Source organism: Chiloscyllium punctatum, chromosome 25 (genome assembly GCF_047496795.1).
Source record: "Chiloscyllium punctatum isolate Juve2018m chromosome 25, sChiPun1.3, whole genome shotgun sequence".
Classification (NCBI taxonomy): Eukaryota; Metazoa; Chordata; class Chondrichthyes; order Orectolobiformes; family Hemiscylliidae; genus Chiloscyllium; species Chiloscyllium punctatum.
Genome location: NC_092763.1, coordinates 50,354,990 through 50,382,471, shown reverse-complemented (window position 1 = coordinate 50,382,471; position 27,482 = coordinate 50,354,990). Strand labels below are relative to the sequence as shown.

Genomic DNA, 27,482 nt, shown 5'->3' with positions numbered 1-27,482 from the left:
TCCTTAATACATAATATTCTTTCATGTATCTATGTCAGATTTCAAATTAACAGCATCCATTGCCATTTGTGGAAGAGAGTTCCAAACATTTATTACCCTATAGAAATGCTTCCTAACATCTCTCCTGAAAAGTCTAGCCCTCATTCTCTGACTACGCTCCTTAGTCTGGAACCTCCAACTGATGGAAATAGTTTATCTTTGTGTACAATGTCTTTTCCTCCAATATCTTGAAGACTTCAATATGATCATCCCTTAACCTAACTTCTAGCGAAAACAGGCCTAATTTGTATAATCTGTCCTCATAACTTTAACCCCTTTTGTACATGTATAATTCTTGAAACCTTGCGTTATACTCCCTCCTGGGCCAATATTTCCCCCATGAGGGGTGGTGCCCAGATCTGCTCACAGTTCTCCAAGGGGGGTGCCTAACCAGAGTTTTACAAAATTGTGCAATAACTTTGACATACTTGTACCCCAGTTCTTTAGATATAAAGGCCAGCATTCCATTAGGTTTCTTGATTATTCTCTGCATTTGTTCCTGACATTTTAAAGATGTATGCACCTGAGTCCCCAAATCACTTTAGGCATCCATTATATCTAACTTCATACCATCTAGAAAGTACCCTGATCTATCCTCCTTCAGTCTAAATGGATAACCTCAGACTTGCCTACATTGAACTCCATTCGCCATGATTTTGCCCATTCACTTAGTCTACCACTATCTCTTTGTAATTTTATGCTATCATCTACAACTATCTATACTGCCACTTAACTTTGTGTCATTAGCAAAGTTGAATATACATCTTTCTTTGCAATTTTCCAAGTCGTTAAGAAATAATGTGAATAATTGAGGCCTAAACACAAGTAGAGGGTTTGAATGCAGAATTTGTGTTTGAACATGGACAGACCAATTGGATTGCTTTAAAATAGAGCAAATATAGCTTTTATTTCTTTTTACCATCTTAACACCTCTAAACACCTAATTCACATAAAAATGTTAACTTGCAACATTTATAGTCGGAAGGCAGAGTAGTCCACAAGTTCTGCAAAAGCACATTACATTCAACTAACATTCAACTTCACAGTTTGAAGGTTGTTGCCAGGGTAAATTGCATAGTATGGAAATGCATATGCCAGCAAAAAGGAAATCCATCCAGACCATGGGTGTCCATTCTCTATTAAACAATCATGGAACAACAGTAGCGATAGAACCGAGGTTGTTTGGAAATTTGACTGAGAAGTGAAATAGCGATAGAAAAGGAAATGGGAATTGGTCAACGCTACAGCACATTTTAAAATAACTAAAGTAATTAAAGCAACTAAGGTTCTTGAAATGGGATGAATAAGAATGTTAAGAGGTGTTTAAAAAATTGGGCAGAATAGTGACTCGATGACATTCATTCAGTCATGAAATTTGTATTAAAGCAATTGAAAACTAACTTGACAAAAGCATCTTTAATCTGCTGTATGTGAGTATCCTACTTGAAATGAGTTTGAAGTCTTTCGATTCAGTTGCACAGCACAAAATTGCCTCTAATTCAGTATAAGGTAACAATCTCAACTCATCAGGATACAGAAGCCAAGTGTGGGAAATAGAGAAACAGCTCATTGTGCAATGGTAGGCATACTTTTGATATTGGGCTATCAGGAAGAATTATTGGGGCTGAGTAGTAAGAGCTTTATTCTGCATTTAACTGTGGGATAATGACCTAACAGTATCTGGCTTGAAATTCCTTCAGCAACACTAATATTTCTCACCTTCATCAGCATAAAATTCACTAAAAGTAAGTGTTTTTCTTGGCACCAACAATTGAATTCATGTCTGTGCCAATGACGAGGAATACATCTTTTTATTGGGAAGGTAGATTTTCTCACACTTCCTAATGATAAGAAAATATCATCACAAAATACAGCTGCTATACTCTGAAGAATTAGAGGTCACTTTTTGATTGTTAGTCTGAAACTTCATAAATAAAAGATCTAAAGGCAAGTTGTATTTCCTCCATTGAATAAGCAACTAGAGACTCAGAAAATACTTGTGAGTTCAAAAGTTTCTGACACATGCAAGACACATTGAGGAAGAAAGAACAGATGTTTCAATCCTGATTTATTATAAACTTGGGATTTTTTTTGGACAACATAACAACAGAAAATAAAAAGAACGAAACACAAGAATTGTTTGGATACATAGCAAGGTCATGGAAATAGACTGAAGAGCACTATTCCAATATATAACCAAATTACGTGTTACGTAAGAACATTTTACTCTGCTCAAAGGTTTAATATATCAATGCACCAGGCAGTATGAAAGCCTTTCATTAAAGACATGTTTGCACTAAGTTAACTGCGTCTCTAGACAGGGCAATGATTGAGGTGAAGTCAGAATTAGAACCTCAGGACCTTTAAGCCACAGATGGAACAAATCTGCCAATGATCCAAATCCTTACCTAGTGATTCCAGTGAGAACGCAATGGCTATGTGAGTACTCAGTCAAAGCAGACTTAACGCAGCTGTGCATAGCTTGCAGACTGTCACTGATTTAATTTGACTTGTGAAGAATGACAAACTTCCAGAGGAATGTTACTACCAATGGAACTGTGCCTCAAGAAAAAATCACCACTTAAGGTGTAGGATGAGATAAGTTATTTAATATATGAAAGCTTAATCTTCTAGTACCCTCACGATTCCTGGCTGCATCCAACCAAACAGTGAACACTCATGACATTTTTTACACCGCTAGCGTGCCAAGCAAGTTATTCAAAATATTTATCACTTGTCCTAAATTTAAATTCCTATCCTCTAGTCCTACATGGGTTTAATATATCACATCAATTTGGGTTTACCTTAACTGTATGGGAATTATTTTTGGTATGTGGATGACATTTCACCTAGGCATTTCTGGAGAGCTTGAGTTCTCTAATTATTTTCCCATCACTCCATCTTACATTTACTATTATTTCTACTGCTCTGTGTTTTTTCTGACATTTATGTATATTTTTTTTCTGGAGTGATGAATAGACTAAATGTAAAACTCTATAAAAATAGTCTAACTTTGTAAAATCTTAGCATAATTTCTATGCAGCTTGTTAATTGTATCAATTCAGGCAGAAGTAATACAGGATGAAGGACATTGATTGGATGGTTACTTGAGCACATATAAAGAGATGCTCACTGAGTTGGAATAGAGTGGAATCAGGAGATATATACTTGCAATGTTTCAGTCTGTGAATGAATTTATTTCAAGTAAAAACTGGATCTGGTTTCTACTTTCACCATTGGTTATCAGGAATATAACAGAGCTTGGCTATTGCTCAGGTTTTACATTCCAGCAAAGCACTTGCGTTTTTAGTTGCTTTCTCATATGCTGTTATATTACTGTTGAAGCAGACATCTAATTCAGTTTGATTGATTGTATTGCTGAAAGTATAATGTAAGGTAGACAATGTAAGAGCAAAGAAAAAGAAATCCAAAATTAAGCCACAGCAACGGCATTATAGAGTTTGAGCATGAATTTCATTCAATAAAACAGTTCAGCACTTGATTTGTTTAGTTGATCATTACTCTTGCAACAGTGAGTAAAACCTAAGGGCCATAGTTTCTTGAAGGAGATGGGAAATGGGAGTCAGGAAACTTCCCAACTGTGCAGACCCATGTCCATTAATATCTCTACCTTCCATAATATTGTTCTTCAAGGACGTCATGGTGTCAGGGCAACAACCTCTGGAATCAAGCCTGGAGCAGTATTGAAGGCAGGGCTATGTCAGGTTTTGCAGGTCGGAAGGCCACTTTCTATTAAACTAGTTGTTATCACAATTGTTATGCCCTCAAGCCCCAAACTCCAATCTACTCTCTTTGCCCGTTTGCCAGTTCATGCACCTTTATAACTCCTGTTCTTCAATGTCACCTTATACCAACTATGTATGCTCTTTAATATTTCCCAAGCTGGTTCAGTCTGGCTCATTCATCTTCTATACCCATTCTTCCAGTATCTACAAAGCACAGAATTAATTAGCCATTAGCAAGTCTAGCAAATCTTTGAAATGCTCCTGACCTGACACTATAAGCTATGAGGATTTTTTAAAAATCCACTATAAGAAACTATCATCCTACAATGTCTTAAAAGCTGTTGATCAATCACAGCCATTTGTGATATCAATGACATTAACGGAGATGAGTCTGGAGAGTTAGGAACTTTCCTGAGTCCCATTTCCCATCTCCTTCAAGAAATTATTTACCTTGCATCAAAATAAAACTTCTCCAGTGGAAGATCAGGTTCATACAAGGTAATAAAGCTGTCAATTAGATAAAACTATCACTCACTTACAAGCATATCAACAGTGCCTACAGGGCTGTATGTATTATCCATTCTGGGAGCTCAGCCAAGCATTCATAATCAGCCCATCTGGCAACAATATCAGAAAGCAGGCTGAGCAGATGTCAACGTGTGAACTTAAAGTAAATTTAGTTTTGAAAGTTATTGCACTGAAAGCTGCAACTCAGTGGCAGCCATCCTTTGGAGTTGCACGATGTTTGTGCTTTGTGTATCTAATGTGTGTAGATTGTGAGGATATGGAAATTTAGAAGCATATTAAAAAAATGTTGGTATGTTTTAGAAAGTTGAGGTCACCATTGATTTTAATCAGTTTTTTTTTACACAATAGAATGAAAGTTACATTTTTGGGGAAACCTTCACAGTAATAATTGCATATTCCAGAAATACACCATTACTGTGACAAACTTCTCAGGAATTTGAATGCCAACATTTATCCATGCTGATTCCAAATCAGGAAAGTTTGACTGAACCAAATAGCATAAAAGCAAAAAATATTTTTAAAGCTTGTAGTTTCTGAAATTATAATTTATTTTACACTGAACAGTCCCCTACTATATGTAATTATAAAGACCTTAAAACCATAAGACATATGAGCAGAAATTGTACAATCTCTACAATTGTACATTGTAAATGCTGGAAATGTGAGTTAAAATGTAAATGTGAAAAGTCACAGCATGCCTTCAGTATCTGTAAAGAATAAAAGATAAACTGATGTTTTTGCTGGAGTCATTTCCATAAATTTCATTTACAATGCTTATAACAATACTCTGGCTTTAAGAGCTGTATTTTGTCCTTTTTTTGGAGAGGTTTTGAGACAGAGGTATAGAGATGTCTATTTGAAGCCAATAAATTAAACAGCTTGTGAGGGCTAGGGTTTGTTTTAAAAGTTGGGGCAAAAGAAGCAGCCTGAATGGGTGGGGTCAGGCTCCCACAGAAACAGGACTTGAGTTTAGCTTTCAGTAATTTGGGGTATTTAAGTTGGCTGTGGAACCTGTTACATCTCTCTCAGCCGCAACAAAAAGCTGGAGTTCTCTCTGCTGCCAGAATCACATGTGAGACAATCTGTTTTACTGATGTTCCTTTGCCAAGGGTGTGGTTATGGGATATTACTAGATTCAAACCATTGCTGTGTAGTAGTTAAATAATTTATTATTCTGTTAAATTTTCCAATAAAGTTAAAGTTAGACCAATTCTTCTTTCTTTTGTTTGTATTTTAACTATAGGATAAGAATAAAGTGTGTTTTACTTAAAGTCGGGTACCATAACCAATCAAATTACATCTGGAACATAGCACATTACACTTGTCTTTAAATTAGAAAAAGTTATAATAAATAATAAAAGGATCTAGGCTATCTCTTTGTTGTATTTGAAGGGGGTTTGGCTTGTTTGATAACATACTAGAGGGCAGTAGTATGAAGTATCTATCTGTAAATTTATTTATGGACATGGTATCAGGCTGGTTATTTTGAGAATACCACTATTGGCACAAATTCTGAAGATCATGACTTGAAACCTCATTGTGACTGAAACCAAAATTGAGGCAGAAACTCCAGTACAACACTGCAGAATTAAAGTTGATTCTTCTCCAATTTTATGTTAATCTGAAATCCTGTTAAATCTATTAAATCTATTTTTCATAGTCCAGTGATAGATTATCGATCCACATAAAGTTAGGTTTATGAGTCTTCCATATGTTATATAAAACAGATTGAACAACAAAAATGTTGAGATTATGTTTTGATACGTCAGACTCCTGGAACCTTAATTACAAGAACAGTGGAATAAAAACAGTCAGGGTTTTTTTAAGATGTTCTGCAAACAGTTGTTTCTTGAAATGTTTTCCTTAAATGTTTGCTGGCTATTGATTTTATTATTGTATGTGAGTTGTTGCTGTGATAATCTATGTGTAAAACATGAAACATCTCACAGCGCCAGGGACCTGGGTTCGAATGCATCCTCGGGCAACTGTCTGTATGGAGTATGCACGTTCTCCCCATGTCTGCGTGGGTTTCCTCCAGGTGCTTTGGTTTCCTCCCATAGTCCAAAGATGTGCAGGTGAGGTGAATTAGCTATGTTAAATTGCCCATAGAGTTCAGGGATGTGTTGGTTAGGTGGATTAATCAGGGGAAAATGTAGAGTAGTAGGGGAATGGTTCTGGGTAGGATACTTTTTGGATGGTCAGTGTGGACTTGATGGGCCAAATGATCTGTTTCCACACTGTTGGGATTCAAGATTTTTAATGAGGTAAAAAGAAATATACATATTGTTTATGTTTTGACCCCATCACCACTGCTGAGGAAATAGATGAGAATTTACTGTTAATTTATAATGTTATTGTTAAAGGGAGCTTTTACTGATGAAATATGAATCTAAGCAAAGGCGATATTTTCAATAAGGCAGCACCCACAAGCCTTTGGAATAGAGACTTCCAAAGATACATATGTACCTGAGTAAAGAAATTGCTCTTACTCTCAGTCTGATCAATCTCTGACACTAACTCTGTATCATAGACCCCTTAGTAAGAGTAAACCATCTCTTAATGTCTATCCTATCAAACTTCTTCAGAATATTGTATTTTTGATGAGTTCACCTCTCAAACTTCTAAACCCCAGAGAGTTACACCCAATTTATTTTGAAATAACTCCACAGAGCCCAGTATCCCATCAATAATTCACCCTTTGTTTACACATTGAGAGTCCTTGATGCTGATCCAACTCTTTCAGAACCAGCTCTCAGTATGAACAGAATGTCTGACATTCCTGTTTATATCTGGCAGCCAAGGGTCCCTGATCAGGGAACTCATATCCTATGAGGTCCACCCGGCTGACCTCATTACAAGCACTACATATTCAGCTTCTCAAATAGGATAATGCTCACAAATCGTGAGTCAATCCAATAAACCTTTGCTGTAGCACTGACTATACAAACTTATTTCTTCCTTAGAAATGGAGACCAAAACTGTGCCTTGAACTCTTGCTGGGGTCTAACCATAACCTTATAGAGCTGTGGTAGTTTTGTTTTCCACTCCCTTTTCAATAAAGCCAAATATGGCATCTACCTTCTAAACCACTTGTTGTACCTGCCAGACAGCTGTCCATGTTTTATATGAATACACCTAATGCTCTAAGAATATCAACATTGAGAAGTTTCACTCTTAAAACAAAATTCTATCCTTTTTATTCTTACTACAAAAGCAAGTAACCTCACATAACCATAAATATTAACAAATGTGACGAAGCAAATGTGACAGGGCGGCACAGTGGCTCAGTGGTTAGCACTGCTGCCTCACAGCACCAGGGTCCTAGATTTGATTCCAGCCTCAGGCGACTGTCTGTGTGGAGTTTGCATATTTTCCCTGTGTCTGCGTGGGTTTCCTCCGGGTGCTCCAGTTTCCTCCCACCGTACAAAGATGTGCAGGTTAGGTGAATTGGCCATGCTAAATTGCCCATAGTGTTAGGTGCATTAGTCAGAGGGAAATAGGTCTGGGTGGGTGCCTCTTCAGAGGGGTGGTGTGGACTGGTTGGGCCAAAGGGCCTGTTTCCACACTGTAGGGAATCTAATCTAAATCTAATCTAAAAAATTGTACCCTACCCAATGAAACAAGAGAATGACCATGTCAGAAATTCTGAGGTTAGTCCTAATTGAATAAGAGGGACTTGCCACCACCAGCAGAGGGAACAAAGTGCAACATTTGTGTAGGAAAGCCAGCAGGATTAGCTGAACATGTACTGAATATCAGACAAGACAGGAATGCATTTAACTTATTGGTCCCACTATTTGATAGGAGAAAGTGAGGACTGCAGATGGTGGCGATCAGAGCTGAAAATGTGTTGCTGAAAAGCGCAGCAGGTCAGGCAGTATCCAAGGAGCAGGAGAATCAACGTTTTGGGCATGAGCCCTTCTTCAGGAAGCCCACTATTCGATAGCCTAGCGATGTCACATTATTGACCGTAAACTATGTCTAAATGTTAAATTTGGCTTCATTTATGATAAAGAGTTACTTCAGTGTTATGTAAGACTGTTCCCAGCAACAGATCGGGAGAGAAATTGAAAAGGAAAAATGTTGAACTAATCAGTGGGAATCTATAATGTGAGAGGGTTTCACATGTCATATTAGGCTTGGGTCAAGCATACAGCTAAAGTCAAAATATCCCTATGAGCAGCGCTGGATGGTCAGTTTCTGCCGTACCACCCTGTGGTTCCTCCACTAAGTGAGATTTAACTTTCTATTTTTCTTGTCCTGTCTGAAACTTCTTGGATCCTCCTTGACATTTACCATAATAATGTCTTTTCCCTACGATAGGGGAGTTCAAAACTAGAGGGCATATTTTTAAAGTGAAAGCAGAAAGCTTTAAAAGAGACCTGAGGGGTATTTTTTTTCACATGGAGGGTGGTTCGTATGTGGACTGAGCTGCTAGAGGAAGATAGATGCAGGTACCGTTACAACATTTAAACGACATTTGGATAGGTAGATGAATAGGAAGATTTTAGAGGGATATGGGCCAAATTTGATTGGCATGGATAAGTTGGACTGAAAGAGTCTGTTTCTCTGCTATGACTTTATGATTCTAAATGTTGGCTCCGTCCTGTCATCTTTGATCACCTTCTTACTCCTTTCTTGCCTTATGACTGAAAGCCAAACTCCTTCATTTTCTGCTCTGACCCTTTTTTGATACTACTGGCCTGTCTTCAGTTCTGATTAATTCAGTTTTTCAGATATGCTAATCAAAGTACAGTAAGTATCATTTACAAGTAATGCAATCTATCTCTAGCCAAATTCCAAACAAAGGTTATATCTTGAGTGTCACAGCTCAAAAGGCCAAGCAAATTGTTAACATTCATCAAAAGATACAGTCAGGAACAATTGTTTGTTTATCGTACTGTTCCATTTTGCTTCTCTTTATCTTTCTCTAGCTCTCTCTCCCCCTCTCTCGCGCTGTCTGTCTGTCTGTATGCCCTTTTATCTTTATCGTCCTTCTGTTCCTTTCAACTCCCCATGTCTCTCACCCCTCTAATCCCTCCCCATAAATCCTAACTCTGACAAAATCCTGAGATTGTGCAGTTCTTGAGAAAGTAACATGAACTATTCCAGAAAGTACACTGAGGTCCACAGAGCAACAGAAATTGGGCTGCAGCTAACTTACTGGTTCACTGGTTAGGGTGTATTAATGGCTGGGGTATCTGTGGAAGAAAGGAAGAAGTATGCATTTTCTTGATTCATCAACTCCTTCATGTGGAAATGTTGAATTATTTCCTGGTATAGTTCCAAGTATACAGGTCGCTCTACAATAACTTAACCACTATAGTGATGCAAGTTTTAATACTAACTAAATATTAGCAAGCCATTTTACCACAAGGAAATGATCATACAACCCAGGAGAAATCACTCGATAGCAAACATGTAGGAACGTTTCCCAATGGAGAAACATTGAGCTAAATTCTCATACTTCCATTGTCACCCACTGAGACAAACAAACTCAACAAAAACTAACAATGGAACAGGCTGAATTATGCTAAGAGTTACACTGAAAACAAAATAAAGATCCTCGGTCATGTTCACAGTGTGATGCATTGAAGCATTCAAGGAGTTACATATATAAATACACAGGACCTGTTTTATGCAAGTAAAATTTGTCCATATGTTGCACTGTTTTCAAAAGAGGGGCATGGAGACACCCAACATCTGCTGCAACCCCATGGCAAACCCCGACTAATCGCAAACTATCTACCTGATCTAAGAATTAAGATTGACAGTTAATTGTTTCTGCTGCATCTCCATACCATTGATGGTCTAATCAATCAGTACTGTCCTCTCACACCATATAAAGTGGTGTCCTTTTGCTCAAGTCTATTTGCTACTTTGGTGAGCACAAAATGGAATCTTCAACTTGCAGTCTCTATTTAGCAGTGTTTAAGTTCTGAATGAGTATTCTGTTACAACACATTCCAGCCTCAAAATCCCACTGAAATGCTACGATGTTGGCTTTATTGTAGTATTCAATGGTTTAATGGACCTATGTTTGATTAATTTAATCTGTTCAATGACCTGTATTCATTGTACTTTGATGCATAAACTATAAAGAAACTAAGTAACTGATATAAATCAGAATTGTGGCTGAAGCTGAAAGCATGTGTGTAGAAATCATTTAAGTCCCAAAATATTTTAAAATATTACTAATAAACCTGTTGATTTGGAAACTGCATTTTTGCTAAGATAGATACATAATGTAAAGTAATAAGCCAGCAAACCAGTGAATGTTTAGCTCTCCTGTGTAAATTCACTTTACAGAAATTTGCATATTATAGGACAGTTAAAAATTATTCTTGGTGTCAATCTCAAGTGGTCAAAAATAGTTCTTTTCGGTATTAATTTAGTAACATTTCAAATGAAACATTAAACTGAGAGGTCTGTGCTTTTTGAAGATGCTTTATTAAATTCTAAAACAAATTTAGAATTAAGATTTCAGTTGCAATGCAAAACTAACACATTTGACTTCCTTCCATGCTTGCCTCATTACAATACAAATAGTAAATTGTTTTCCAAATTCTTTCAGGACAGAGTCTCCGAGCCTTTAGCAAAAATAGCAGTAGAGAGAGCTGTAGAGAAACCTTCTCAGCGACAGGGTGACGGGAGTACTTCCTGTCATCAGAGCCAAGAAAAATGTACGATTTCCTGCCAACATTTAACGAATGGGTCCATATTCATGTAGAGAGGAGGGTAAAGTGATTTCTTTGTTTCAATGATGGAACTGAAATGTAGACACATTACGGCACCTCTACTGAACTCTTCTGGTAACAACTGTTTTTACTTTCCTTCTTTTTTCTTCTTACTATCGAGTCTGAGAAGCAGTAACTAAGAAGCTGCTGCTTGAGGAGTTTCAGTTCCGTAAGCAGCAGCCCTTCCTGACTACCCCTACTAAGTGTCCATTCTTTACCTGTGAGTTGAGACGGTGTTGACAGGTTATGGAAGCATAGACTGCATTGTGAATGAGCTCAGTCTAATCTTTGCCTGCTGTCCATACACACGCACATTTTCAAGCAAAAAAATCATCATGATAAGCAAAATCTTCACTTCCCTAAATATATCTGATCGGGCGTTTACAGCGTTTAAATTGTTCCACTTAGCTGAGATTAGATCAGAACAGAGATGAATTCTGGTCAATATGGTTAAGGTACTTACGACAATAACCATTATGCAGCATGCAGATTAATAAATAAACAATCACTATAGTTTCGCTCCGTCTCTGGTTTGTTCATCACGCTCACCCACCTACCTGCTCCCCACTCCATGCCCTGCTCTGGGGCATGCAAATTGCTTTTCAAAAACAAAGGAGTTTCAAAGTCTTTAGCAATACTATACTTGAACTGATCATTCGGGACAATGCAAGACAGAGAAAGTGGAGTAACCTTCCTTTTTTTGTCTTTTCCTCACTTCTCTGTCTCAGGTCCAAACACCTGACTTCTGCTGGGCACCAAACAAAGACCTTCACCTCACCATGTGACCAATTCCTTCAGTGTCACTGGGTCAAAATCATTCAACTCCTTCCCTTACATATTTCTAGGTGTATCAACACAAAAGGACTGCAATGGTTCGAGAAAGCAGTTCACCATCACCTCCTCAAAAGTTAATAGAGACGGACAATAAACGCTGGCCCAATCAATGATGTCCACATCGCGTGAATGAATAAAAGAAAGTGAGGGAAGATAGGTCTTATCTTTCCCTGTCACACAACGTTATCTGGGTGTCATTCCTCAAATTGTAATGAGGTGACAATTCAACTCTTGTAGCACTGAGCCAAAACACCAGATAGAAATTTTAATTCCTTGCGCTCGATTAACTATTTTCAGCCAATTAGTAGCTGGGATGTTACAACTGCACTTTGAGACCTGAACATGGAGGGAAGAAAATAACCAGAATTAAAATGTTCGATATCTGATTAATGGTTCCATTGGGAAAGTATGTATGGCAGCATGTCAGATGGGAATAGGACCGGTCTTGGCTCTGCTGCTCCCATGAACTATTTTTTCTTTCCCTATGTTTAGTACAGAGGTACTGAAGGTACCTCTAGAACCCTAAATGCATTCCACATCTAAGATCAGGGAATACAGCACAGACGAGGCTTTCCTGTGTGGGATGGCAGATGTGGGGACCTGTAAAACTGGAATGTAGCCCAGCCCACCGCCTACCCATCCAGCCTGTCATTTTATCATTGACAGCAGAGGTGCCGGGAAGCACACTCACCAGGGTGCAAATGGAGGCTCTTAAGTTCCCAATCAATGGTCACTGAACAATCTCTTCCCATGGACACTGGGATTTTGCCATGTCCAATCTGCTAGATGAAATGTAGCAGGCTTGTGGCTGGGTAAAATGAATGGTTGCCTCCAGTGGCCATCGGAAGACATCCCATACTTTAATTCTCACAGCCCCCAGTTTCCTCACCACCTCTGTCTGATGATCCTGTACTCCCAGACCCCTCATGGGCTCTATCAAACTAGTCCCAGTAAATCCCTTGATTCATCTTTAAGGTAGCTTCCATCTCTACACCATGTCTCCCTCTGAAACTGACTGCAGTCCCACAGTGAGCACCACTCCCAATGAACAAAAACTGCCTGTTAAAGAGAACTGTTTGATTCACCAGATCCTCTCAGATGTGCAACTTCCTCCCTGAGTGTGGTGAGATGGCTCAACACCACTGCCAGGTTACGATATGGCCTCAGGTTTGATTCTTGGGCTTTTTCGTCTTTGTGTGACAATGGGTACGACCTCTACCCACTGAGTTTTCAAGGCAGCACTCCAAGCTCTGTTCAGTAAACTTTTATAATTCAGTTTATTTCCAGGCAGTGCTTGGAGTAATGGTGTTGTCGGTATTATTCTTATTGTAATTAAACCAGGAACAACAAAGAAAAATGATCAACCGTATTTCAGTTCCCCCTACAAAACAGTGGAGTGACCTGTCAGCATTCTTACATTGCCAGTGTGCTATCAAAAATGGCAATCTCGTCATAACCGTCCAATACATAGAGAAGGGAAACTTTGTTCTGCTAATGGCATCTCAGTCCTGAATGTTTAAGTCAGGAGAGATATCTTTTGAGGAAGTACAATGTTTCAAACTCAGTTTCACTCCCACAAGGCAACAAAAATGGATTTCTGTCTCGACGGCCCTCTCAAAAGCCCTAAACTATGATATAAAAAGCTTTACAGTGTTCGGACCCATGATACCATCCAGTACTCCTACATAAGGAAAAGCATGTTTTAAATAAAATGACTCATCCCAGCTGGGCCTCACAATTTACCCCAGCATCTAGTGTTATTACAATGAAACCATTTGTCCCTCCCTTGGCACACAACTGAGAAAACAGTGATTTGGTGAGATTTGATTTAAAACCTACAGTATTTTTACCAAACATTTTCCAGACACAAATCTCAACTCCAGCACAATAATAAAAAAGATGACATTGACAAATTTCCAGTACTGGTCATTGTTAACTCATTCATTGTGCTCAAGTATTTGGCTGGTGTTCCAACTGTACTGATTTCAATAACAGTGCCTGCATGCACTTAACACAAGTGAAAAATTATAGGAGAAAATTATTGCAGATGTTGGAACCTGTACTGAAAACAACAAAAGCTGGAGATCACAGCAGATCAGACAGTATCCATAGATGCTGCCTGTCCCACTGTTATCTCCACAATTTGTTGTTTTCAGTGAAAAAGTTATAGCACTTGGCACTTTTTGTACCTGGGTCTGTGTGTTTCCGTCTCCACCAGCCATATTTACATCTTACTGACATTACTTGTTTTAATTGGTCTGTACTTAGTTTGCCCTTGGGTTCAAAGAATTATGAGTCAATTCATCATTCTAGGATTAAAAGCCATAGTCCCAGAATTTCTTCAGAGCTGCTGCAGTGCAGTTACATTAGGAGCAGCTTTGATAAAACTCTAAGACATAATTATCTGTCTCCCCACTGCAGTACATTCTTGGAGGTACCATCCTTTCCAGGAGATGCTATGTCAACTGCGATTCATATATTCAGACCAAAGATTTTGTTACACTATTTGAAGAAATAAGGGAATTCTGACAGTCTCTCCTACAAAGCAACTATGTTAAACTGATTCTTCATCTGATTGGTGTTTGTGAGATCTTCTTCAAATGTCTGCACTTTGGACATCACAATCCCTGACTGTTAGTCTCCTGACACCTCTGGGGTGCTGTGATACTTTCAAAGTGATGGCTGAGTGGAGGATGGTGGGAGAGACGGAAACACACAGACATTTAATGAACCATTGGTTAAAGTCCTGAAGGACCGTGTTAACAGGCTATGGAGGGCCAAAAGCAATTTTCAAAGTACTGATCCCAAAACCGAAACGATTTTCAGGAAAGACAATGTTATTCTCACGGGAAGGGTCTATTACACTTTCATTAACCATTTATTCACTCCTGCATTAGAAGACTACCGGTCCTTTATGTCCTGTCTCCTGTAAGCTGCTGGGTGGAAGGAAAGTCCACCTGCTTTTGAGGATTCCCTGGTAGCACTCCATGCTCAATTTAGGGTTCTGCATTTGAAGATAGTGTCCCATCTGAAAATAGTTAGCATGCTTTCCTTTATTAGTCAGAGAACTAATTAGCAGTTGGGAGGTCATGTTGCAATGTACAGGACATTGGTTAGGGCAATTTTTGAATATTGTGTGAAATTATGGTCTCCCTCCACATCCTTCATGTTGTGAAACTTGAAAGGGTTCAGAAATGATTTACAAAAATGTTGCCAGGGTTGGAGGAATTATACTTAAGAGGGAAATCAGGAAAGCAAAAAGGGGGCATGAGATAGCTTTGGTAAATAGAATTAAGGAGAATCCAAAAGGTTTTTACAAATACATTAAGGACAATAGGGTAACTAGGGAGAGAATAGGGTCACTCAAAGATCAGCAAGGCAGCCTTTGTGTGGAGCCGCAGAAAATGGGGGAGATACTAAATGAGTATTTTGCATCAGTATTTACTGTAGAAAAGGATATGGAAGATATAGACTGTAGGGAAATAGATGGTGACATCTTGCAAAATGTCCAAATTATACAGGAGGATGTCTGGACTTCTTGAAACGGGTAAAGGTGGATAAATCCCCAGGACCTAATCAGGTGTACCCTAGAACTCTGTGAGAAGCTAGGGAAGTGATTGCTGGGCCTCTTGCTGAGATATTTGTATCATTGATAGTCACAGGTGAGGTGCCGGAAGACTGGAGTTTGGCTAACGTGGTGCCACTGTTTAAGAAGGGTGGTAACGACAAGCCAGAGAACTATAGACCGGTGAGCCTGATGTCGGTGGTGGGCAAGTTTTTGGAGGGAATCCTGAGCGACAGGATGTACATATATTTGGAAAGGCAAGGACTAATTAGGGATAGTCAACATGGCTTTGTGTGTGGGAAATCATGTCTCAAAAACTTGATTGAGTTTTTTCAAGAAGTAACAAAGAGGATTGATGAGGGCAGAGCAGTAGATGTGATTTATATGGACTTCAGTAAGGCGTTCGACAAGGTTCCCCATGGGAGACTCATTAGCAAGGTTAGATCTCATGGAATACAGGGAGAACTAGCCATTTGAATACAGAACTGACTCAAAGGTAGAAGACAGAGGGTGGTGATGTAGGGTTGTTTATCACACTGGAGGCCTGTGATCAGTAGAGTGCCACAAGGATCAGTGCTGGGTCCTCTACTTTTTGTCAATTACATAAATGATTTGGATGCGAGCATAAGAGGTACAGTTAGTAAGTTTGCAGATGACACCAAAATTGAAGCTGTAGTGGACAGTGAAGAGGGTTACCTCAGATTACAACAGGATCATGACCAGATGGACCAATGGGCGGAGAAGTGGCAGATGGAGTTTAATTCAGATAAATACGTGATGCTGCATTTTAGAAAAGCAAATCTTAGCAGGACTTATACACTTAATGGTAAGGTCCGAGGGAGTGTTGCTGAACAAAGAGACCTTGGTGCTCAGGTTCCTAGCTCCTTGAAAGTGGAGTCACGGGTAGATAGGATAGTGAAGAAGGCGTTTGGTATGCTTTCCTTTATTGGTCAGAGTATTGAGTACAGGAGTTGGGAAGTCATGTTGCGGCTGTACAGGACATTGGTTAGGCCACTGTTGGAATATTACATGCAATTCTGGTCTCCTTTCTATCAGAATGATGTTGCGAAACGTGAAAGTGTTCAGGAAAGATTTACAAGTATGTTGCCAGGATTGGAGGATTTGAGCTATAGGGAGAGGCTCAACAGGCTGGGGCTGTTTTCCCTGGAGTGTTGGAGGCTGACGGGTGACCTTATAGAGGCTTACAAAATTATGAGGGGCATGGATCGGGTAAGTAGGCAAAGTCTTTTCCCATGGGAACGGGGAATCCAGAACTAGATGGTATAGGTTTGCGGTGAGAAAGGAAGGAAATAAAAGAGACCTACGGGGCATATTTTCACACAGAGGGTGGTACGTGTATGGACTGAGCTGCCAGAGGAAGTGGTAGAGGCTGTTACAATTGCAACATTTAAGAGGCATTTGGATGGGTATATGAATAGGAAGGGTTTGGAGGGATATGGGCCGGGTGCTAGCAGATAGGACTAGATTGGGTTGGGATATCTGGTCAGCATGGACGGGTTGGACCGAAGGGTCTGTTTCCATGCTGTACATCTCTATGACTCTATGATTCTATTTGAGCTATAAGGAGAGGCTGAACAGGATAGGGCTGTTTTCCCTGGAACATCGGAGGCTGAGGGGTGACCTTATAAAATCATGAGGGGCATGGATAGGGTAAATAGAGAAGGTCTTTTCCCTGGGTTGGGGGACTCCAAAACTAGAGGCCATAAGTTTAAGACGAGAGAAGAAAGATTTAAAAGGGACCTTTTTTTCATGCAGAGGGTGATGCATGTCTTGAACGAGCTGCCAGAGGAAGTGGTGGAGACAGGTGCAATTGCAACATTTAAAAGGCATGTGGATGGTTGTATGAATAGGAAGGGTTTAGAGGGATATGGACCAAATGCTGGCAAATGGGACTAGATTAATTTAGGATATCTGGTCAGCATGGAAGAGTTAGACTGAAGAGCTTGTTTCTGTGCTGTACAACTCTATGATTCTCTGACTTAGACTGCTCAAATTATAAAAATAAGTCTCCTGTTGCGACATGCAACAATAAATTTGGAAAGCGTGCAAGCAAATAAATGAAATAATTTCTATTTTCACTCCCCATTGCTGATGTATTTAACTTTTATCAAGCAGGAATAAGCTGAAGCCCTGGTAAAGGTCAAGAACCTGCTTTCAGACATAGTTATCTAAACACGACTAATATCACTGACCTTTTAACTGCAGATGCAATTTGGCTATAAAATTATAAGATAAATATTGGATATGATACAGGTTTGGATATAGGTTTGACCCATATTTTACTGTATTTCTCAACAAGAAACTGCAAATGTCAATTTTAGTAATGTCCCTGTAATCTATTTTTTCCATTTCTGTAATCTCTGGAAGTGTTAACTTTTTACGGCCACTGCTGAAGCATTATTCCCAAAAGCAGGCTGATAAGCAGATGAAGGTACTTTTGTCAAAATGGTTCAACAAGTGTGCAGCAAGCCAAAAACTATTTTACAAGTATACTGCAAGTTGGCCACTACATTTTAGTTGTTACTAATGAACACGATGTTTAACTGTGTTGGTACAAGATCAGTTACACGGCACTCAAGCTCTGAACTTGGAAACAAAAATGACTTTATGCTGACAATTGTGCTTCGCAGAATGAACAATTTTACTACAGGAAAATGGAACATTTCTTCTTACATAATGAAGGTTATTGCACACACTGCATGAAATGCTTTGAATAAAATAGCAATTTGATAAGAAACTTTTCAATAATTTTTTGGGCCCAATTTGAACTCAGGTCACAGAACGTGAAAAACCATTGGTTATGTGGTGTTCATTAACTTTGAATTCATACTCCTGGTTACAATATTTGCTGTATGAAATTCTCTTCCTGTTTTAAGCACATCAACAGTATTTTCACACTCTCTGAAAGACAGCTTCAGTTAAGTGATTTAGGGTGTTCATAATGTAATACCACTATATATATTAGTAAAATCCTCATTAATATTGTCACCAGATTAAGCTAAACAGAAACCCTGGTGTAGTACTGAGGATTGTTGTGTGATCTCGGGATGAAGGTGCAAATTGAAGATTTATATTCCTGTCCAGTTGTTGTTGCAACATTATTTGAGGAAGAACAATAAATTCTTTCAGTGTCATAACCAATTTTCTTCTTTAATTGATATCAGCAAAAAAAAACTATGGCTATTCTATTCAATGTTATGTGATCTTACTTTAGAGAATAGTTATGTTTGTCTGCATAACAACAAATGCTGACCTCCAAAAATAATTCAGACAAGAAATCTTAACATAATACTGGTGCTAAGATGGTTTGGGAAATGTTATGCTTAAGCTAGCGCCTCTAGTATTATGACCAATACAGCTAGGTGATTTATTTACTTTTTTTTCCACATATTCAGCTTTTCTAGTCAAAAGCTAAACCAGTGCCTTGTTTTCCTGTTCCTGCCTGTAGTGCAAACTGAAAATTACATGTTAATATTCTAGGAAGAACAGCGGAATGCTTCTGATTTGCTAATGAACATTTATTCCTCAACCAATATCACAAAAATATATTATATGGAAACTTAATTGCAATTTGTGGAACCTTGTTGTGCACAATTTAACTAATGTGTTTTTTTTACATTCCAATAGTGACCACACTTCAAGTAATTCAGTTGCTGTGAAACATACTGAAATATTCTGAAGACATAAAAGGCACTATATAAATGCAAGTTATACCTGTTTTTCATTCTCTGTCCTTCTTCCATACAAGCAATAATGTATTGATAGGGATCATTCCATAGCTACTAGGTCTATAACCTTGCTGAAATGGCAATTTCACATGTGCAAATCCAGGCCATTCAACCACAGGATGCACTGCTAGCAATCCTAATCTTATCATTAAATGAAATCAAACTTGACAATGATGTTTCTCTAAATCAAGATGATCAACATAAAACCAGTGTCTTTACCACTTCCATGTTGAGCTCAGTAAACATAGCATGGTTGAGACACAAGATTGTCTTGGACTAGATGCCACAATTATTTTACCTAATTAAGTCTATGGATATGGCCGTGTAATGTTAATTTATTTATTTGTTTGTTGTTGTCTCATGTCCTTTGTCACAAAACACAGTGAAATGTGTTGTACAATGTTGCCACTCTTCGACACCATCCTGCCTCTACCAATGCCATCGCCACTATTATTTCTTGCTGGACCTCACCAATGCAGGTGCCACTAATGTTGCTGGATATTGCACTGACCCAAACCAGACACTGTCACCACCAGGAACACTAACTCACTTCCGCCATAGCAACCATGAGTCAGTGCTGGGCCCACTCAAGTCCATGCTGGGTTCATTCACCGCCACTGATGTCGTCGCCGTGACCATACTCTTCAACAAGAGGTAAGTAATAGAATAGAGAAAAGAAAATGAAAGGAAAAGCAGATGGAGTAGACAAGCGCTGGGCTCAGAAGCCCTACTCTACCACCATCTTACCAGAAAATAATCATAATCCTTCATTCCAAAATGCTCACAACATCAAACGTGTACCCACCAGCTCTTCCAACTCATATGGAAGAGACTCGTAACATTTTTACAGCACAGAAGGAGGCCATGTGACCCATCATGTTTTCACCAGTTTACAAAGATCTGACTACATCAATCCTATGTTCCAGCTTTTGGCCCATAGCCCTGGAAGTTATGGTAATTCAAGTGAATATCAAATATTGCTCAACATTATGAATTTTTTCTGACATAGACACCTTTTCAGGCAGTGAGTTCTAGGCTCTCACCAACTGCTAGGTGAAAACAATTCTTTTGAATTCTCATTTTAGCCTCTGGCTCATATCTTAAACCTTTGTTTCCAGGTTATTGATCTCTCAATGGAGAAACAGCCCTCCTAACAACTTACCTATCCCACTCATAATCTTATACACTTCTATCAGGACTTCTTTCAACCTTTGATATACCAAGGTAAACAATTCTACCCTCTCCAATCTTTCTTAATAATTCAGTCCTTCCAGCCCAACCAGTGCCCTGCTAAATCTCCTCTGCACTCTCTCTAATATAATCACATCCTTCCTAGAGACCAGAACTGAATGCAGTCCTCCAGTCGTGGGTTAACTAGGGTTTCATACAATTCCAGCATAATGTCCTTGCACTTGTAATCTATGCCTCAGCTAATAATAAAAAAAGAGAAGTGTAAGTTGAAAAAGCTGTGATGTTCTAATGGACTCATTCAAATTTGAAATGGGCAAAGCCTATAAACTAACTGATGGCTGGGCATTTTCCCCATATTTGAATCTGCTCAGTACAAAGATCTCACTCACTTACTGTAACACTTTGCTAAAATCCTGTTAGTAATACAATTCATTTTCTTCCTATTTGGAGTTAAAGCACCAAGATCATGGAAATTAAAGTCTGGGGGCCCAGAAAGAAAGGTATAGAACTTAACAGGTCAAATGGAAACTTGAGTTCTTATGGATTTAAGAATCTCCATTAAAAAATACTGCCTCACAATGGCAACCTAGAGTAGAATTTGTGTGCAACAACACGCTCATATGAAACATGATGCATCGACTCCCTTGTTCATATCTAAGTTCAAATTTAGCTGCTTCCAGTATGCCATTGGGTATTTATGTCAACTAGATCATTTTGATTTCATATCCAAATCATTGCAAAAGTTCAATAATTCTATGTTCAAAAATGTGTAAAACTGATATTGCAATTTGGAAATAAATAGCACTAAAATCAAACAGGCTAAAATCAAATGAGATGACATCACAGATCTGAAATGTTAACTCTATGTTTCTCTCCACAGATGTTGCCAAACTTGCTGAATATTTCCAATTTGTTTTCAATTTAAGATTTCTAACATCGCAATATTTTGCTTTTGTAAAAAATAAATGATGCTGTCAAACTGGCGCCAACTACATTTCTTGAATTCTATCCTCTTTTAACCAGGCAAGGTCCAATCTCATCAGCACAACTTAAAGGACAACTCTGCCCCTGAAGGAAGTTGTCACTAATAAGAGTCAGACATCCCATGCAAACTAAAACATATACTAATGGTTTCAACTTTTAAGAAAAAACATTTCAGCAATGCCCACTAGATCTGGAAGATTTTAAGTGAACTGTTTGTTTCTAATTCTGAAGAGTCATACCACAGTTTGGATGTTAATTCTATTTTTCTGTCCACAGATGATGCCAGACCTGCTGAGTTTCTCCAGCATTTTCTGTTTTTGTTTCATATTTCCCAGCATCTGCAGTATTTTGCCTTTTTAAGTGAACTGTTTAATTAAGTTTGATAATCAGCTGAGCATAGACTAGAGTTTAAAATATTGATAGGTGGTTTGAGCAACCTTCCCTGTTAATCTTTAGCATCCTGCATTGGCGAATGACAACTTACATCAAGACCAGGAACAGATCCCACAAATTGTTCGTCTATTTACCAGGTGACAAAAATTAATACAAGAAAGACTTGCATTTACAGAGTGCCTTTAATAGCTCTCCAACACTAGAAAGCACATCAATAAATGACTTATTTTGAAGTTATATATAGATGAATGCAGCACTTAACCTACAGCATGATCCCACAACAAGCAATGAGTTTAATGACCAAGCAATTTATTACTTGTGGTAATAGTTGAGCAATAATTGTTGGCCAGGATTGGAATAAATCTTTCACATTTGAATAAATAGAGATGTCAGTTCAACTTTTACATCCATCTGAGTTAGCAGATGGGGCCTCTTCCAAAAGGCAGAACCTCCAAGAATACGGTATTACCTCAGTCCTGTACCAGGTTATGTTCTTATGATGAATGCAGATTTCTCCAGCTTCCTCATTTCCCCTCCCCCCACCTTATCTCAGTCCCAACCCTCGGACTCAGCACTGCCTTCTTGACCTGCAATCTTCTTCCCGACCTCTCCACGCCCACCCCCTCTCCGGCCTATCACCCTCACCTTAACCTCCTTCCACCTATCGCATTCCCAATACCCCTCCCCCAAGTCTCTCCTCCCTACATTTTATCTTAGCCTGCTTGGCACACCCTCCTCATTCCTGAAGAAGGGCTTATGCCCGAAACATCGATTCTCCTGCTTCTTGGATGCTGCCTGACCTGCTGCATTTTTCCAGCAACACATTTTTCAGCTATATTGTTATGTCCTCTGGAGAACATTAACCCATTAATTGCTAATGCAAATATAAGAGAGCAAACTGGCAGAAGCATTGAAATTTAAGATTATAGAGCTGTTTAAGATTATGAAGGTAGTAAAAGGAATGCTGCAACTTATGGGTGTGTGAAAATGAAACATAGCTTCTGGTAGACTGCATAATAGCAAGTCATCCTGACACTAATGCTGAATTATTCTCCAAGAAAGGTTTCCAGTGATATTGGGAAGAATCTCGAAATTCAGGACCTTACCAAAGTTCCTTCTCGACACCACATGGTAAAAACGTTTATCAGGTGTATCCTGAAGGTAATGAACTTCAGAATGTGTAGTAAGAATGAACACGGGAAATCCCTCCATAAAGACAGAATGGTCCAGGGGATGTCTGTCTGTGTCACTAGATCAAGTAATACAGAGGAGTTTGGCAAAAATTCTGGGACCATGCACTGATGAGAAACTCCATCAGAGTGAGAATGTAGCTGGACAGAACTGCTGCAACATGTAAACCTTTGACAAAGTTATATCCAGGAGGTGTCACACTAACAAAGACATATCAATGAAACCATGCATCAGACATTAATGGGTTAATAATTGTGTTGTCTATAAGTGGCTCAGATACTTGAGTGGAGGCAATCAGCAAATTACCATTGGTTTAGGTGATTCTGCAAGTTACTCGTTATCAATTGGTTCATCAAAGCAACAGAGGTAATCTGCAATTATCAATAGATTAATTATACTAGATACAGTGAATAAAACATAAACTTTTACAATTTGCTCTCTCTGGAAATCTGCAAAATTGTAATCAGATATTTTGAGTTGTAGGTATTGAGTGAATTTAAAAGTACAGTTAGGAACTTTAAAAACAAAGTATTCCCTGCTTCTCAGTTACCAGTCATTGTTTATTATAAAAGAAAATCTTTTCCTGATGGCTAGCAGTCTTTCTTTGAATTTATAATTTACTATATTAATATTTTTTATATTATAAAGAACTTTCTATGAGAAAATTTAACAACAAAAACAGAAAGTGCTTCGTAATGCTACAAACTGACTAAAGTAAAACTAACATTTTAAAATGTGAGCTCTTTAAAAGGTTTACCTCTGCGGTTGGGAATTATCTTTTCAAACCAACCTTTTCTGTCTCTGATGTTTTAAACATTCGGCTTCCACTTTCTGCTTTTTGTTTCCTCTGGACTCCGTTATTCTGCAGGGGAGTCATGATGCCGTATCGATTCTTCAGTGCACATGTTTCTTGCTTCCCATGTCCAACAGGAGGAATGATTTGTGTACAGTATTTGCTTTGCAATCTGCATAAATCCCCTGATAATGATCTGACTGGACTTGTTGTTTGATCTCAGATGAGAGTTACACAGTTTTTCTTTCCACTGAGCTGGGACAGAGTCCAATTCTGATCCATGGGCTGTTCCTCCTTACTGACTAAATAAGGTCATCCTCATCTAGCTGTGCCTCATTTTACTGTAACCCTTTAGTGCTAACTGTACAGCAGTCTGCTTTACCAATTCATATCCTAAGTTTAAAGGGGATCATTCTGAAAAGTGATTTTTTAGAAACTTCTAATATTATTAGTTTAGTTTATGCATTTGTAATAATAAAATTAGTATGACATTAATAAGACACCAGTTAGTAAGCAATTCTGATATCATTCCCAGAATGTATGCAACTCACAGTGTTCACTTACCATCGTAATTTTTTAATCTTTCAGTGACACCCAGGTTCAGTTCCCTGTCGATACTGAGTTAGTTAATCTCAGTAGGGGTAGCAAAAGGAATGCATGAGCAACAAGTCAGATAGGTTCTCAGGAAGAGTCACTCAACCTGAAAGATTAACTCTGATTTCTCACCACAGGTACCGCCAGACCTGCTGAGCTTCTCCAGCAAATTTGTTTTTGTTTCTGATTTACTGCATCCACAGTTCTTTCAGTTTTTAATTCAAATAGGTTTTCCTCTCCTGATCTCAATTCAATGAAATCTGCATGTATAAAGACATTGGGTGAGGTCATCATAAAGCTTGAATACAACCTTCCAGCTTAGCACTGTCCTCATGACCTGTCCTACCTGCCAATCTCCCTTCCCACCTATCTGCTCCACCCTCCTCTCTGACCTATCACCTCCATCCCCACCCCATTCACGTAGTGTACTCTTTGCTACCTTCCCTCACCCTCCTCTCTGACCTATCACCTCCATCCCCACCCCCATTCACCTCGTGTACTCTTTGCTATTTCTCCCAACCTCCCCCCCCCCACCCCCATTTATCTCTCCACCCTGGAGGGTCCCTGCTTCTATTCCTGATGAATGCCTTTTGCCCGAAATGTCGATTTTCCTGCTCCTCGGATGCTGCCTCACCTGCTGTGCTTTTCCAGCACCACTCAGATCTAAACTACATGGTGGATGAGCTGATTCTCCAGGATTAGTTTCAATTTCGCTGGAGCAAGTAGGCAGTTAAAATTAGTTAGGTGCCTTAGCTGTTGGTACCCATACTGACCCTGCCAGTGGGATAGTTACCTCCTCTCCTGAGGAGGCAGTAAGGACATCCATCCAAATTCATTGGGTTTCTACAATTATGAAGAGCAGGGTTTGATGTCATCATTTGAACAGAAGTAAAGAGGTATCCTGGTGAAGGCAACAGGAGGAGGAAAAGAGTACAAAAAAGTGACCCAAACAGAAACATTTCTGTTCATTAGCGAGTTTTGAGGAGATTTGTAGCTTAAGTTGAGGTTCTGGATGTAGGTTTGCTCGCTGAACTAGACGGTTTGTTTTCAGATGTTTCATCAAAATACTAGGTATCATCTTCAGTGAGCCTCTGGATGAAGCACTGGTGGTATGGCCCACTGATACATGAACATCTAGCCACAAAAAAGACATCATCCACTCTCCCTAGTATCCTTACATACAGATGAGAAAGGATCTTACTTTGACTGTGGACAACACATCCACCATAGGACAAGCTAAACAGAGACACAGACAAGAATTCCTAGAAGCATGGCACTCCAACTGGAACTCTATCAACAAACCCATTGATTTGGATCCCATTTACCACCCCATGAGAACAGGAAATGACGTCACCACAGGAAATGGTGTCCCCACAGGAAATGACATCACCAACCCAAGGAAACATAAACATATAAATAGAAAGTGGGCCATACCACCAGTACTTCATCCAGAGGCTTACTAATGATGTTACCTAGTAAGGTGATGAAACGTCTGAAAACAAACCTTTCAGCTCAGCGAGCAAACCTACATCCAGAATGTTTGTTCATTTATATAAGGCCAGAAGGATTAGGATGCTCATCTAGAAAACACAAAGAGATATTTAGGTCTCCCGTCACTTTTTCTCCTGTGTATAACTAATGAAACCTCCTTCACAAGATTTACTTTCTTGATGGAGACCATTTCTTCGAGGTCAACCAATGGCCTTCTCTAGCCTTAGAGTCCACTCATGCCCATGAGCCAGCTGCCACTTCTGACCCACTTTAAGTGGGCACTGATAATCAGCAGGCAAAATCTACAAAGGCTTAAGCCTGCTCAGGCCTCATGTCTCACAGGTCAGATCAGGGGAATGACCTATGCTTTGCTTCTAACCCAGTGAATTTATGCTTCTGGTTAAAATTGTCTTCACTATCCAGCCTGATTCATGAAGAGTGGGCGCTTTGGCAGTTGGCCTTTGTTGGATCTTGTCCTAGTAATAATTAATACGTTGAGGAAAGTGGGAGGTGTGTGTGATAATACTGGGAAAGGACAAGAAAAGTATGTGTGCTGTTGTTGTTGCTAGAGCCTAAAACCTAAATCATAACCATGCATCAATGTAAACAACCACTTCAAACTTCAACATCTAAATAAGACAGATTCTGAAGCTGAAGAGCAAGTGAATATCTGAGCATTCCACATTTCTTGTAGAAGTCACTTTGTATGTTAGTGGATCATTGCAATTTATGTACAGTTTAAATATGTGATCGTGGGAATATGCATCTTCCTAAAGCATTTCAAGTATCTCCCATTATGCAGTTTATAAAAAGAAATGATCGCACACACATAGGAAATTCAAGAATGTGGAGACTGAACTTTGAGCCTCCCTGTGAACAGGAAAGCTGAACTGGATAACTCATGTGTTTGGATTGGGCTCTGACTTTTAGCTCTATGTGTAATTCCATGTTTCTGGGGCACTATGGAAAACAGAGCTGAATTTCACTTTTAACTGTTTTAGTTCATTCACATTTCTTTGTCAAACTCAATCATTGCATCAACTTTCAGAGTCATTTTGGGGCAGTATTTGAAAAACTTTGAATAATCTGAGTTTTTTGCTGCATTGGGCAGAATGAATCTTAGGAAATTTACTAACGGGAAGGTTGTTTTACAAACACAGAGTATGATAATGATTCAATAACTTTACAGAACTGAAGGCCCTAAGTGCAGAGCATCACCATGGCAAAAGGTGATGCTAAGTTTGGGAACACAATTTGACACTCTCCTGAGAGTGGGCTCACAGGAAAAATGGGGATGGTAGGTGGGGGCATGCAATCAGTCATGATGGCCAGGGTACCTTGCAAAGTGTTAAGCACTGACCTCACCAGACTTTGCCATGCCACTGGATACGTGTCAGGCCAGACACCCACTTATAGACTAAATGATGTCCTGAAGTGCCAAATTAAAGGCATAAAGCCCTCTTTCTGCCCTGCCAACTTTACTTATAAGGGTTTCTTCCAACCTTGTGACAGGTTTTTTATGTGTTCACTGGGGGGAGAGAATCCCTTTATAAGTCCCTGGATGCACTGGAGACCAACCATCTGCTGTCCCCAGGCTGGAATCCTCTGGATTTCCCCCCATCTCCACATTGCCTGCGCAGTCTATCC

At 39.1% G+C, this 27,482-nt stretch overlaps 1 protein-coding gene across 2 annotated transcripts in view; it reads right to left on the bottom strand.

Annotated features, from left to right (window-relative positions):
- The window catches only part of arhgap20b (Rho GTPase activating protein 20b), a 109,090-nt gene extending 85,066 nt beyond the window's left edge, over nt 1-24,024 (bottom strand). The window contains exon 1 of one of the 2 annotated variants that reach the window (XM_072595260.1): nt 23,715-24,024. Coding sequence is in view for 1 of the 2 variants with exons in the window: in XM_072595259.1 (XP_072451360.1) it covers nt 23,748-23,834 (87 nt within the window). In the remaining variant the exon portion in view is untranslated. The remainder of the gene's footprint in view (nt 1-23,714) is intronic. The other variant, XM_072595259.1, reaches the window with a different exon arrangement.
- Nucleotides 24,025-27,482: the final 3,458 nt, after the last annotated feature.